The 14326-nt window shown below is 45.8% G+C and overlaps 2 protein-coding genes across 12 annotated transcripts in view; one reads left to right on the forward strand and one right to left on the reverse strand.

Annotated features, from left to right (window-relative positions):
- ALDH9A1 (aldehyde dehydrogenase 9 family member A1) overlaps window positions 1-14326 on the forward strand; it is a 193394-nt gene that overhangs the window by 37361 nt on the left and 141707 nt on the right. The window lies entirely within an intron of this gene.
- Window positions 1-14326, reverse strand: part of LOC104142672 (regulator of G protein signaling 8) — a 36442-nt gene that overhangs the window by 7295 nt on the left and 14821 nt on the right. For 7 of the 11 annotated variants that reach the window (XM_068951839.1, XM_068951845.1, XM_068951844.1 and 4 more), the window contains 4 exons: window positions 13711-14243; window positions 11707-11808; window positions 10721-10785; window positions 1693-1859 (listed from right to left, as the gene is read on the reverse strand). In XM_068951839.1, coding sequence (XP_068807940.1) covers window positions 1693-1859; window positions 10721-10785; window positions 11707-11808; window positions 13711-13736 — 360 coding nt within the window. In that variant the 5' untranslated portion in view covers window positions 13737-14243. The remainder of the gene's footprint in view (window positions 1-1692; window positions 1860-10720; window positions 10786-11706; window positions 11809-13710; window positions 14244-14326) is intronic. The other 4 variants (XM_009672753.2, XM_009672755.2, XM_009672751.2 and 1 more) reach the window with 1 other exon arrangement.

Raw genomic sequence — 14326 nt, forward strand, 5'->3', positions numbered from 1 at the left:
AGCAACAGAAAAACCAAATGCCTATCCCCATCCATGCGTAAAACACTGCCCCAAACTCTGTGGCTCTCAGTGATCCACAGTTATAAATCCCAGCCCAAATTTGAAAAAGTTGAACTAGATTTATACTGGTCTGAACACTCCTGAAATCAAGTTATTTTTATCCAGGTTCTTAGCAGGGATTTATGTAGCAAATCTTCTAGAAACGCTAACTCTGCCATAACATACCTTTCTCCTGTTGACCAAGATTCCTCTGTTGCTTTTTCCTTCAATACATGCCCAATTTAAGGGTGAATGAACTTTTAGCTGTGTTTAAACTGTAAGTAAATTCTTATCAAATGTTTTTCAACTATGTTGGTATAAAATAAATCGTTTGATTTTTCCCATAACAGCTTCATGTTACAATAACTTACGCAGAGACACTAAAAAATAAACAACTCTCCTGTTATGACTGCAATTTGTTTGCAAAGACAACACCATGAATTTTCCTGTTTTCTTTCCCTAACAAACAGGCAGTGTTTGTTAGGGCTATTGTTTAAAATTTGGCTGAGATGATGTTATTTGTCATTATTATCCCAGCGCCCAAATTTAAAGCAGTCTAGAAAGTAAAGCTGTTTGCCTTAACTCAGATGATGGCAATACAGATCAGCTTTCTGTGTCACTTACAGGTCATTTCACGTTCTAGCATGCGAAAGTTATGACAATAGGACCCCATTTTAGGAAAGATCCAATCAACCTGCACTCACAGTTCTAATCCAGGCCAACTTCTGTCCTGACGTTCTGAAAATCTCATCCAGCATTCACCAAAAGCGACAGGAAAATGGTCACTGAGGGCTCTGGGGATCGAGCCGTGCCCTGAGACACCCACAACAGCAGGTGTAAATCTGGGTACTTGCACTGGCCCTGCAGAAGCCTTGCCAGCTCAAACATAGAGGAAAGACAGCCCTCTCACAGGGATCCCCTTACAGGCACCTGTAGCATGATAAGCACCCATGCTATTTAGCTAGACAACCACTGCGGGAGAGTCGGTGTACAGAGGAGAGCCACCGAACGACCTCCTGGTTGCGTTACTAACGTGGTAACGCACGACACAGGACCCGACAATAGCATCAGGCTGTCAGTGCTTTAAAGAGGACTTAACAATTCCAGGCTTCCAGTTGTGACTGCACTTTTTGTTCAGCTCTGAGTTATCGCTTGCATCTTTTAGGAGGTCTAATTGAGTTTAGTGTTAGTCAGCAGATAAACACTCTTCCCTGGAGAGTCAACAAGTTAGTCATTCGTGGGATGTTCTTATACAAAATGTCCTGTGAGAAATGAGCCCAACAGCCTGCTTGGGGATTGACAGTAGACGAGAGGATCAAGGTGAAATCCTACTAGGAAGCTGGTGGAGGTTAGGAGACGTAGGCTGCAGTAGCCAGGGAACTCACTGGCTATGACTAACTAAGTATCGTCAAAGTAGTTGCCCTAGCTAGGGGATGAGTCAGTGCAAGCAGAGACAGCTGCAGCAGACAGGACAGCGTTCCTGTAACAGGAAGCGTTCTCCTCCTTACCAGCTTCTCACCATCACCTCTGGGAAGGAAGAGAGAGCTGCCACAACCCCCACCTCCACCCTCCCCAGGCCCCAGCTGGGGACAGATGGCCCTGTTCCCTGCACCAGAAGGATGCTCTGCCTCCCTGGGGCCTTTGCCTACCAACCTCTCGAGGAGCTTGCACATCAATAAACTCCTCAAAGATTCGCTGGGCCTTGGATGCCAGTTTGGCTGCTGACCGGGTCTTCTTGAAGTCCTCACAGGCAAGCCAGAACTCCAGGTTCTCCTCGCTGAACTCTGTCTTCAGGAAAGCACGGAAAGCAGCCAGACCATCTGCAAGGGAGACACCAGGAGTTGCAGGGGGAGGACAGGGAGGACAGTCTGCCTAATGGGTATCCCTCCTTCCAGCCCTGACTACCAAAGGCCATTTGATTCTTCTCACCACCTCTGCGACAGACACAGCACAGTTTGCAATCCCAGGACTCGTCTGTAACTTGCACAGTTAATCAGCTGCAGTCTTGTGAGCTGCCACGAAGCCAATGGAGAAGCACCAAACATCATTTGCCGCTGTTTTTAAAAACAGTCAGTGTTTTGCCAGCTAACATAGGAAAAGGCTTCTTTAGGATTGGGTTATCTAACCTTTGAAAAGTTCCTCTTGAAAACGCCAAACTTTAATAATACGTTCTCTTTGCCATAGCATCTCCGTGCTTGTTAATGCTCTGCTTTGTAATGTCCCATTTGTCATTAAGAGAAAACTTTGATAAAACATAGCTTCTGTAGACTTGTCGTCTTATGTTTCTGTCACTTCACTTTATCGCCTCAAGACATAACTCCAGTTCTTGTTTATACACAGGAAGGATCTTAGAGAGTCTAACGGTTACAGCTACAACAAAGGAGAGAGGGAAAGGACACGGCCTAATTACTACTTGTCTAGTTAGTAGTAAAAGTCGTCTTATCACTTGTTAATGCTTAGCAATTGTGACATTTCAGTAATGTAATCTGAGTCAGCCAGGGCAGATCACAAATATGGAAAAAATCGCTAGGAAATCTATAAGTTCCTAAACCTCAGCCTAGGCGTATTTATGGACACAGCTATTGTTTTTCATTTCCTTTCCTTGAATGGCACAAGCAGAGTTGACATAGCTGAAGGTTTTACACGTGCCCTTCCTCCCTCCCTTACTGTAGGGATGAATTTAGCTCTTAATTTATTTCCAGTAACATGTTTCTAACTTTTCCTAGTATTTTTTCTATAGGGTCCGAGTATTTGTAGTTCATAACATGGAAACCTTCTGAGTTAGCGTTAGCTATTTCCAAGTTAGTCTCCAAAAATATTTATGGAATTAGGAACACGCTCAGCAAGCTCACTCGCACCGAAAAGATGAAAGGAGCAAGTGTGCACACGCCTCTGTGAGTGTGCGTGGCAGAGACGGGCAAAGGCTGAGGAGGGTTGGTAGGACTTAAATTCCTCCCGCAGTGCTGCAAGGGGCTGGGGACTACCCCACATTCACAGAGGACAGGTCCGCACGCAGCTTTTGAACGTAGTGGTCTGGGTGCAACACCTGGCTCAGGAAATCCCTGCACCATGGTTTGGATGCCACAAGGACATACAGAGAGCAGCTTGTTCTGGCCTGCTCGGGATCTCTTCCTCCTCCCCAGGCCTCTGTTACTGCCACCGGTAGAGATGGAAAAACAAACTGGGGGACTCTCTGCTCTGCCCCTGTGCAGTCAACACAAAGTTCAGCTGGTGATACAGCTGCTCAAACTCCAGCACTCCTTGAAAGGAAGAAATACTAACTATACCGTTGAAAAGCACAGAGCAACCACTGGGGACTGTGCCCGCCAGCAGCGTGTGCATGTATAGCCACCCACACACATATAAGCTCTGTATCTTCTTCTCTCTGTGTGCTGATCTTATTCTTGCTCCTCTCTTGATTCTGCTGATATTTTAGGACATGAGGATATTTTTCAGTTCTAGGTCTTGAGCCTCAGGCCTGAGAAATTTCCCCATGTACAGGAACAGCAACTGACAGTCCTGTTTCTGTCCCTAAGTCAGTGGACATTTTTCAGATTTTCAAAGGGAGAGACAGAAGAGACGTTAGGCCAGGCAGGACCAACCTATTGGCTAAAACCCTCCCATTTAGGTTTCTCACAGCTCCTTGTCACTGATGGGCTCCGCAATGCTAACTGCTCACCAACGCACTGCGTTGCAAAGAGCTGATGCGGTACAGCAATCAGTAACTAAAATGGGCATGCCCCTGCCTCAGCTTGCTGCTTCTTGCCAGCCCCTGGAGGACAAGGAATAGCTGCATCACACCAGCTCATCCCAAAACTTCTTAATTAATGCATCTGCAGGAGACGATCAGGGTTTCTGACCGCTACTGTGGGCAGGGCAAAGCCAGGGCTCTTGTCCATGAGCACCGCAGAGCAGTTAACAGTGCAAACTGTAAATTCAAGACTGGGGCTAAAAGCCCTGCACAAGCCTGTGGAGCAGAGAGTACCAAAGGCACCTCCAGGAGCAGAGTACCTACAAGGAGCATGCTGCCCCTGGCTGTCTGGAGCATCTCCATGGGTACATAAATAAGGTAGAAGAGAGAAATATTTTAGGTCTGCTCCACTTCCCAAAATCTAGGAGATACAAAGATATTGCAAAACCTGTGTCCCCTCCACTATTTAATGCCTATTAAATTCATAGGGCCTGCAGGGAAGCAGGGGGAGGACTTGAGAACAGACCCAGGGGTCTTTACAGGAAGAAAAGGGAGGGACATCATGGTGGACTGACAGATTTCAGAAGGAAAAGAGTATGAAAGTGAAAGAGCAGTGATTCCCCAAGATGTATACCATTTTGCGTATCATCAGCTCCTACAACGTCTGACGTTACGTACTCTAGCACCCAAATATACTGTTAAGACTATAAAATCTCTGCTGCAAGTCCCTGCAGAGGTCTTGTCTTCCTTTCTCTGTTCTGACCTTTTTCTGCCCTTTCCTCTATGACAGCCCCCGAGCCCCAGCACTGACAGAGAAACACTCGCCAGAAATAGCAGCTTTGCGTGGCAAACATAGTATCTACAGAAAATAATATCTGCTAGAAGAAATGGACTTCTTCATGACTGATGGGGTGAAAAAGGTCTTTGCTTCAGCGCAGAGCAGTCCAGAGCAGCCCAGAGCAGTCACAGCAGCTGGGGCCAGGAGGTCTCCATGTGATCTGCCTCCTGCTCTCACATCAATCAGCTGCTTTTTATTTTAAAGTAAGTTTAGATAGGGGATAGAGAAATAATAGCATTTGGCTATGATCTACTTCTTTATACATTCCCGTCCTGCCCTCCTCACAGCCTTTCAGGGCTGGAAGTGATCGGGCCAGATCTGGGAGAACCTTACAGGAAGGCCTGGGATGCAGGGGGAGGTCATTCTTAACTCGAGGTTTCTCTGCTTTACGCAGATGCGCCTTTAGCCTTTGACTGCTTGCCAGTATTTACAGCTGTGCCTGGGCAGCCAGAGTTCAGCCTCAGGAGACCAGACGACGGCGTTGGCAGTAAATCAGTGCCACACTGCTGTGCTGCCCATCAGTTTATCATGGAACAATGACAAATACAACTGAAAGGTCGGGAGGGCAGGTAGGTGTGAGGACAGCCAGCACCTGAACTGGAATTTGACCTGGATGTAGACTTTAATCTTCTCGTACACACAAAGGCTATCAAGGGAGCATCAATCATGAACGATCAGGATCAGCATTTCAAAGTTCATCTCACCCAAAAAGGACAGCTTTTTTGCAATGCAGGACAACCAAAACCGGGTTGCAATGCAATATAAACAGAAGATATCATCTACTGTCAACCTCCTGAAATATCCTGGAAGATACACGGAGCATCCGGAGAAGTGTGATTCCAAACAGACGGGTTACAGAGAAAGCACAGAAATGAAAAGCAGGACCAGAAGTCTTCAGATGTGGCACAGGATATCCCCAAAATACATAGCCTAAAGGTATGACCATTCAAGAAAACAGAGATATACTGCTTTAGATGCATGGCCCTTTAAGACAGCTATCAGTCACTTATTCAGGAGTTTGACCCCAAAGAGCAGTGAGCTTTGCTTGAAGCCAAAGGAATAAATCACTACTGATGGAGCAGACAGGAGGAAGGGGAAAATACAGAGCTCTTCTACTGAGTGGGAACATCACAACCTGTAAGAGGAGCAGGAGATATTTGCCTTTTACTTTTGCAGTGTAAATATAAGGCTCAAAAGGACCATGCCCTGCTGTCCGTTCAAACAGACCAAGGGAATGCACAAGAGAGGACTGTTGGGAAGGATTGGGGTTATCTAGAAATACTTGTACATCACAAGATTTGCAGTGCCATGTACAGATATAACCCTACAGCTCACCTGTGTATAAGACAAATGCTAGAATTTGTGTTTTATAAACTGTCAAGCAGACCAATGACTGACTACATAAGGATCAGGACTCAGATGTTCCTGACATCCAGTTCAAACGTTGTCATTCAGGCCAGGGAGAGTTGATGCTTTACAGAAAGAAAGGCTATGGAGGAAGGGACTTAACTGGCAAGCACAACACAGGTCTTAGTTAAGATGCACCTCAGCAACACGAGGAAGAGCTGAGATTAGTAGTTTAAATCATTTAGGCAGTCTCATAACCAAGCAGCTAGCCAATGTCAGTGAGAAAGCTATCAACAACATTTATTTAATGCATGTATCTCACACTATCAGGGCAATCGGCACTTTATGTAGGAAATAAAGATAGACTCCTTGTGGCTCGTAGATGAATGGATTAGCTGTATGGAGCATGCTGGGTCCAGGGCTGAAGAGACAAGACCACAATGCTCTGTACAGCACATGTATATGCTCTCACTGCTGCTTAGCATTGCTTTGGTGAACGTTAGCTGCCTGTCACTAGCACAATGCTAATGCTAATGCTGTTCTGGCTTAGAAAGAATCAGGAGTAGGATGGCATATTCCTGTGCTACGTGGGAAGAGGAGCAGTGTGTAGACAACAGAGAGAGGAGGAGGACAATAAAATTTAGGCAGGAGAGTACAGAGATCGCAAAAGACAGCGGAGGGGAAAAACAACCATCAAGACAAAAAACGGAAATTCAGCACAAAGGTTTTCCACGTCTGATGCTTCACCGAAAACTGACTAAGGGCTGAGGACAGACTGTCCTGCTGGATTCTGGACAAATGACAAGCCATGTGTCCAGCCCTGCGAGGGATACGGAATGAGACATGCCATTGCCTGTATTTCCCTCTAGCAGCCTGTCAAAAGAAATCTCCATCTGGCTGACCAGACTGCACCTCCTGGGCACGGGTACAGAGCAGGGATTACTCCTCTGTTACTCACATGCAAGCGCACACCCTCTGCAGACCACTCTGTGCTCCAGATCCCTGGGAGCCACTGCTAATCTGCACTGGCACAAAATGGGAAAAGATGCCAAAAACCTAGCATGTTAAAACCACGCCTTTTGATCCCTGAGCACCCAAGAATGCATGCTACACACAATCCGGTCTCTTGCTTTCTCAATTCCCCGCTCTGAAGTGGGATCGAACTCCTTTCTCCTGCTGCGTGCCATGCTCAGCAGCCCTGACCCAAGGGAATACTGCTGTGCTGTGCCGGGCCTCTCGCAATCAGCTCCAGCAAAGGTTCTGCTGCAGAATGGGGAATGACTGGCTGGCCCTATGGTTTCAAGTTGATTTGCTTCAGCCATTAGCAAAAGCAAAGAGGATTTCATTGCATTGACCTGTTCTTCTGAGACCATCAATGAGGCTGAGCCGGGCTGCATCCTGCAATTCAGCATTAGTTACACTAGCAGCGTTAGACTGAGGGATGCCGAAATCCCAGTGCCAGTAGGAAAGGAAGGTGCCTGTTGTGCAGGAGACTGATCTGAATACTAAACAATCTGAATTAGACCACTGTATACAGAAGGACACTGTCCAGCCTGAGACCTCTGGAGACATAAGGCTGCTTCGAAACCAAGGGTTTTTCAATACTCCACTCAAGATGCTACCAGAAAATAGCAGGTCAGGATCAAACTTTACTATAGAGTTCATTCATTAAAGCAATAGGATCACAGGGCCAGCACGCTTCAGGGGTTACGTGACAAAAATGAGCAAGTTCACGCTGTCCATAGAGTATGTACAATGCACAGTACCTGATCAGATCACCTCCATTTGGAGACTCACAGAAACAAGAACCGGAAGAGTAAAAGTTGTTTGTCTTTCTTGAAGACTATGGCAGCGGTGTGAACCTCCATGTACAAGAGCAGCCTGCACACCTTGGCACTTCAGAGTCTTTTAGGGAGCTCTGATCCACCTTCTTGCTCCTTGGAGCACTTTTTTGCATCTGTCCAACCCCTTGCGGTATTCCCCACAGGGACTGCCCCATTTTCTGCTGCCGTAGCCAGCTCCTGAATCTTACTTGCGCACTTTGTTTTTCCCAAATAACAGATTGATGGAAAGGAAACCAAAACCACTGTAACATTGACTGTGACAGACTGTGCCAGACTCTTAACTCCCTGAAATCAGCATAGCAATCTCCCTTCCAAAGTAGATGGAAACTGTCCATCTAGTGAAGGAGTTTATGACAGATGTGTCAAGTAGAAACACTCTACCTGCTAATGTTATCAGCCACAGGGGAAATTCTCCCTAAGCCCAGCTGGTGCTTAGCCTGTGCCCCGAAGCATGTATTGAAATTTTCCCTGGCTAATATTGTTCACCTGCAGAGTCCTGGAGAAATTACACTGATATGGTTCTATCCTCTCCTAGATAGAAGATATTAGCTGGCAGCTTTCACTACAGGCAGGTGAAGGCAGCCAGGCACTGCTTTTCTTACTCTAAAATTTTGGTCAGGCACGGCACACGGCTCCTTTACCCGCCTAATGTAAGTACACATTCGTTAGCACATATTTCTGATAGTGAGAAACACAGATATGTTTTGTTCTGCTTTCATAACAGATCTTTGGCAACTTTTCTGTATTTTGGATGCAAGTACACATAATGCAATAATTTTAGAAGATAATTCCTTTCATGTATATACATGCTCTTATGTCCTTTAAACCAATTAATTAAATTAACATCGTCTGTTTGAACAGAGCTGTTTGCACGTGCATCGTTATTACCAAACGCAGGCTTTGACTGTCAACCTAGCAATTCCAGAAACTTCAGGTGAAGAGCAGATGTGATGTATTCCTTTAGAAAGTGGTTTATTAAACAACAAGTTTTTGTCACTGATCACCAGATAATGTCACTGTGACTGCTGTTAAAAAAAAAAAAAGATTAATTTAAATTTTAAAAATCCTCTCTGTTGCTATTAGGAACTGAGTATTTTTCATCAGGTGCCAGAGTGTTATGAGAATTACTTCCCTTTCTAGAGACAAGAAAAATATTGATATTTCACCTATCACTCTACAGCGCTAATTTATTAATAAAACAAATATTCTTTGCGGTGGCTGTTGGATGAAGTAATTGTACTAAGGTTTCATTTGCAGCAGTCAGCTGAAGAGGAACAATCTGTATAGCTTCAATATACAGATGTGCAACTTCACCAGCTTTTATAATTGAAGCACTTCTGCTGTGGTCTGTATCTAATAAGGAAAGTTTTGACTTTTACACTACTGGAGGAATAGGCGTTCAAGTTCAGAGGGAGAACTGTAACACTGATGTGAGTACCCTGTCTACTCCCATTTCCCACCCCCCAGGCATCCTAGTGACTTTGGCGTGTTTTTCACTTCTCTTTTTGAATTTTGACAAAATAAATGTTCCCTATCGACTGTACCCTGAAAAACATCTTTTTTCACTAGCTGCAAGAGCAATGATCTCAACAAAATACTGCTGCTAAAATTATACCTTGCTTTTTCTGCCTAGGACAGCCAGCCTGTTTAAAGTCGTCAGTTAATCCCCTGCCAAAACTGTTGTCATTTCAGTAGAAATCCAGGAAAATTACATTTTATTTAAAATAATAATATAATTCAACACTTACATTTTAAAATAAATGCAGAAAAACCTGAACGGATAAGAAAGTCAGTCAGTTCCTTACTGCAATAAAATAGTTCACCACCCACGCGGACATCTCCCCAGCCTTGACTCGCTCCTGCTTTATTCTCTAATAGAAATACATTAATGAATCTACACTGTGAACTTTGCTATCTTGTTTATAATTTCTCAGCGTGAATATGTTAGCAAAGCAAAATAATATTTTCTAACAGAACTGATCCATTGAGTGGAATACAGTGTGGTGATTATATGTTTGCATCGGGTTTCTGGATGTGAAACTTTCACGTTTGCCTTGGTAACTGTAAATTATATCCTACTAAGTGCTACCAAGCATGGTTTCTCTGGTGAGGACTGCTACAGAGCAAGTTGTTCAAGGTTACTGAACTACCTACCAGATTTTCCACTAAAATTAACAGGAACAGTCTGCCAGATTCACTAGATGGCTTTGAGAATTTCAGCTGCTGTGTTGGCTGGAATTAGAACATTCTGCAAGTGGATCATATTGATAGGAATAGGATTTATTTTTATTTTTTTTAAACTTACCTAACCTTTCCAAATGTGAAGGTAAAACACTAGCGGCCATCAGCATAACTTCAGCGGAGTGATGAGTGGCACGAAAGGTGTCCCGGGGGAAACTCTCCACCACTTCCTACAGCATATTGTTGCCCTGTAGCAGCATGCAGTTGCATGGCAGCTCAGAAGAGCAGCTGGAGGGAGAGGGCCTGGGAAACTAGCTGGTGTCATGAATCCCAGGCAGCTTTAGCAAGCAGAGAGCCTGCCATTTGCTCTGGGGAAAGACTAAACCCAGGGGCACCTGCCAAGGTATGCTACACATCGATATAGCCTTGGCGTCGCAGAACGGTTAGGAGAACCTCTGCCTACTAGCAGTGAGGCGTCCAGTGCACCCACGGGATTTGGAGAAGGCCATTGCTTGATTTCATACGACTTGTCAGTTGCGATCACCCAGTCAGTCAAGAGCAAAGCCAGGAAGGGAACCCACACAAGCTCTCTCCCCACCTTCTAACCAGAAGACAACACCTTCCTGCAAATTACTGTGACCGCTGCCTAGTGGGTAGTAAGCAAAGACGGAAGGTCCCGAGGGACCATTCCTGTGCTCCGGAGCGCATGCTTCACTTGCCCTAGCTATGATCGGTATTTGGGCTGTAGGGAACAAAAGGTAGAATATGATCTCTACTCACATTTGTGGGACAAAAGGACATCAAAAGAATCTGCCCATCTTGTGGCCTCTTCTGTTGATAGTCTTCTGAAAGAAAGGAAGAGACAAACAAATTGCAGACCACCCATGGCTGCCAGTCCCCAGTGGGGCTGTTTGACAGGGATACCAAGACTGGAAATCTTCTCACCTAACTTCGGATGTCTACAGTGTAAAAGGTCTCCAGGTGAGCAAGTCACCCTGGGCTCCCTTTAGAGTCAGTGAGGAGATACAAAGGGTTCTGTTAACCTCATCCTGAAGTAGGCGGGTAAAATAGGCCAGATGAATCACCCTAAAAGGGGCCAATTTTTCCTCATTGACTCTAAACGGCGTCCCAGGGAACAAGTTCAGATGCAGGCATTTATACTGTGATGTCAAAAGTTAAGTGAGATGAAACCCACCCCTGCAGAAGTCCTTATTTCTCTCTCCTGACTTTAAGGGGAAGTTTAGATGCTTAGCTCAGATGTAAGCAGCAACTTGTGATCAAACATATCCATCCCACTCATCTCAAATCAGGAATCTGGAACATCCGAAGTATCTTCCCTATGTGTTGTGTGAACTAACATAGGACATATTGGTAATGTTTAATAATAAGATTTAGCGAAGGAGGGCAATGACTTGAAATTGCTGGTCACCTCTTTACACAGAGTCAACTGCTCAGAGTTTGATTTGCAATTATAGAGGGGTAACTCTCCTCAGATATGTGCAGACACGTCCCATGTACAGCAGTGGAGAGACTATGCATGTTCTGTCTCAGGGATGAACTAGTATCAGTGATCTGGCTATTTTCTAAGAGAGTTGCTGCTGTATCAACTTTGTTGTGCTTTCCTTCTTCCTCATGGCTACAAGAACTAGAGTTTAAAGCCTATACAAAGTACAATAGAAGGAAGATAATAGAAGTAGAGGGGGTAGGTGGGCAGGGAAAGGAAGGACAGAAACGGGGATGGGGTGGGATGCTGCAGCTATACTCACTTCAAAGCCCGGTTGGGCTTGTCCGGAAGAATAGCTGTGAAATCATTATATGAGTCTGATTTGTGAGACAGGCAGCCCAGGCGAGTCCTCATCCCTCTGTTCCTGTGGTCGATGTGGGGGAGCAGGGGTGTGAGCAGGGGAAAACCAAAGAAGATGATTATCAATCTAGCCAGAGTCACAAAAAAAGACCTCAGTGGCTCTGCACCTCATCAAACCTGCATCTCCGGTTCCCTCTTCTGTGATGCTTCAGGGACCCTGAAACATCTCCGATGCTAAGCAAACACTAAGGACAAACACAGCCCCAGAGCAGCTAAAAGCTCACCCAGACCAGTCTTTCAACTGGTCTGACTGGCGATGAGGTTTGGAAGGCTGTGCTTTGGGACGGTTTCTTGGAAAGCTCTGCTCCGGGGAGGCGTGTGAGGATAGCAAAGGGCTGCAATACCGGCTGCAATCAGTCACCGCGATCCAGTAGCACCAGAACAGCACAAACACCAGTGCACGAGAACAGGAAGGGGCTGGTGGAAGAGGAGAGGGAGCAAGGCACCTGCACATACGAGCCTGAGCTGCAGAGCCCTGAGAGGCCAGCTGGGATCCTGGATGGCTTCTGTAGACTCAGGGTTACATAAGCAGACTAAAATTGTCTCTTTCATGACAGGTTTATCCATGCAGAAAATGGCTTTATTGCTTTTTCCTCTAAATTTTAAAATAGTCCCAGAGCCTTCGCTCCTCTGCAGACCCCTCATGTCCTTGCCAGCCCCTTCGTGGGACGGACAATGCACACACAGCATCACTCATTACATAACAGTCAGACTGGGAAGACTTGGCAAGAGGGGAAACACAAAGGAAGAGGGAAATGTAACACACATGCATTAGACTGGACTGGCATTGTCTCCTCTCAAAGACATACAGATGCTGGTTAATGGCTTTACGTGGTGTCTGGAAGAAGAGCATAGTCTGTTATTTGCCTCTCCAGCCTAAGGGCATCACTTCTACTAGATTCCTCACAACATCAAAGAGGGCCGCGCTCTCCTGGTCATGGGAGGAGAACTCAATAACCAAGCCTGCACTTTTCCACTGCTGGACCCGCTTCTGAGCTGGAAGAAGCCCTTTCCTGAGCTCTAGCTCCAAACAGACGGCAAATGCTTTCTGTGACTGCAGAGGAAAGCACAGTATTTTTCCCTTCCATATGTAATTCTTACAGAACACTTCAGTGCTAGTCACTGAGCCAACGTGTAGCACGCCTGTTTCCCCCCTTCTCCTCCCGCCCTTCAGATAGTTTCTATTATTGCACATTTTCATGTAATCTTAAAGCAAATTAAATGTTAATTAAATGCAATGAGTTTCTCCCTGGTGCAGCACTGACAGCTCACAGCATTGAAAAGGAACAAAACCTTGAAAGCTTTAGTTGCACAAAGTGTTGGACAGCCTCAAAATATAGACCCATGACCAGTGGTCTGAGGATGAAATGCTACATAAACTTGAAACATCAGTGCAGAAATAGCGTGGGCAAAGTGTCATCTTCCTAGCTGAATGTGTTGGAGCTGCTCCACTCAAACCCTCACACTATATGATCTTTCTGGTACCTTTCCCGATGCCCCCAGCCCCCAACCTTTATCCTCCCTACACTGTTTGTTCTAGCAAGCTCACAAATTTCTCAGCAAGAGGTGTGACATGCATTACCGCAATGCTGCTCAGATTTCTCTCTGATGTCTGAGATCAAGGGACTGCAGCAGGGAATCACAGTATAAGGGAGACAGAGATGCTGCGGCATAAGAAAGGCGCTTGTCTCTCATGGAACACTGATCTCTAGGTCATGATGACTTCCAAGACAGGACACGGGAGAAGGAAAGGAAAAGAAACCAGGTCTGCGGGAGGTGGAGAGGCAAGGCAAGGCAAGGGCAGGAGGGAAGAGGGGACACTGCAGTGAACTTAAAGGCTCACTGGACGAGGTAGATGGTGACAGGATGGGCAGGGGTGAGGAATGCATCATGTCTTTTCAGTTACCTCCGCGGGATCAGTAAGGCAGCCATTCAGGCATCCAGTTATAGTTAACCCTTTAACTGGCTGGCTTGGATAGCAGTCGGGGCTGTTTTCAGAAGATAGGAGTGCGGGAAGGAGGGATTTACTGTTTCGTGTCCTGGCACTTAAAAATACATCAAAGGATCCTCCGCAAAAAAGAAGGGCCAGTTGCTCTCAACCCATTTGATCCTCTCCGCCTAGAGTGGAAGGTCGATTTTTCAACAGAAGACGTTCAGAGTTGAGGGATGACCATACAGGAGAGACAGCATTTCCTTCTAAGACCAGAACCGTGGGTTAAGTCCAGCTGCACGTATAAAGTGATTTGAGTTTGGCGTCACAGCTCACCACAGAGCAGCAGGAGTTGACATTATCGTACTCATCATTCAACACCTCTGGAGGTCTCTCCTCAACAGGCAGAGCTCCGGACTGCCCTCGCTAAGAGGATCAAACTACCTCTTGTCCCTGTCCCTCCAGGTCATGGCTGATGTTACCGGCCAGGCATCATGGAAAAGCTGGCACTGCAAATAAAATAACAGGAGGACTTCACGCGTCTGCAGATGCTGGTCCTTTTACTATCACAGGCTCAAACACTCACACAAAA

This window comes from Struthio camelus, chromosome 8 (assembly GCF_040807025.1).
Source record: "Struthio camelus isolate bStrCam1 chromosome 8, bStrCam1.hap1, whole genome shotgun sequence".
In the NCBI taxonomy this organism is placed as follows: Eukaryota; Metazoa; Chordata; class Aves; order Struthioniformes; family Struthionidae; genus Struthio; species Struthio camelus.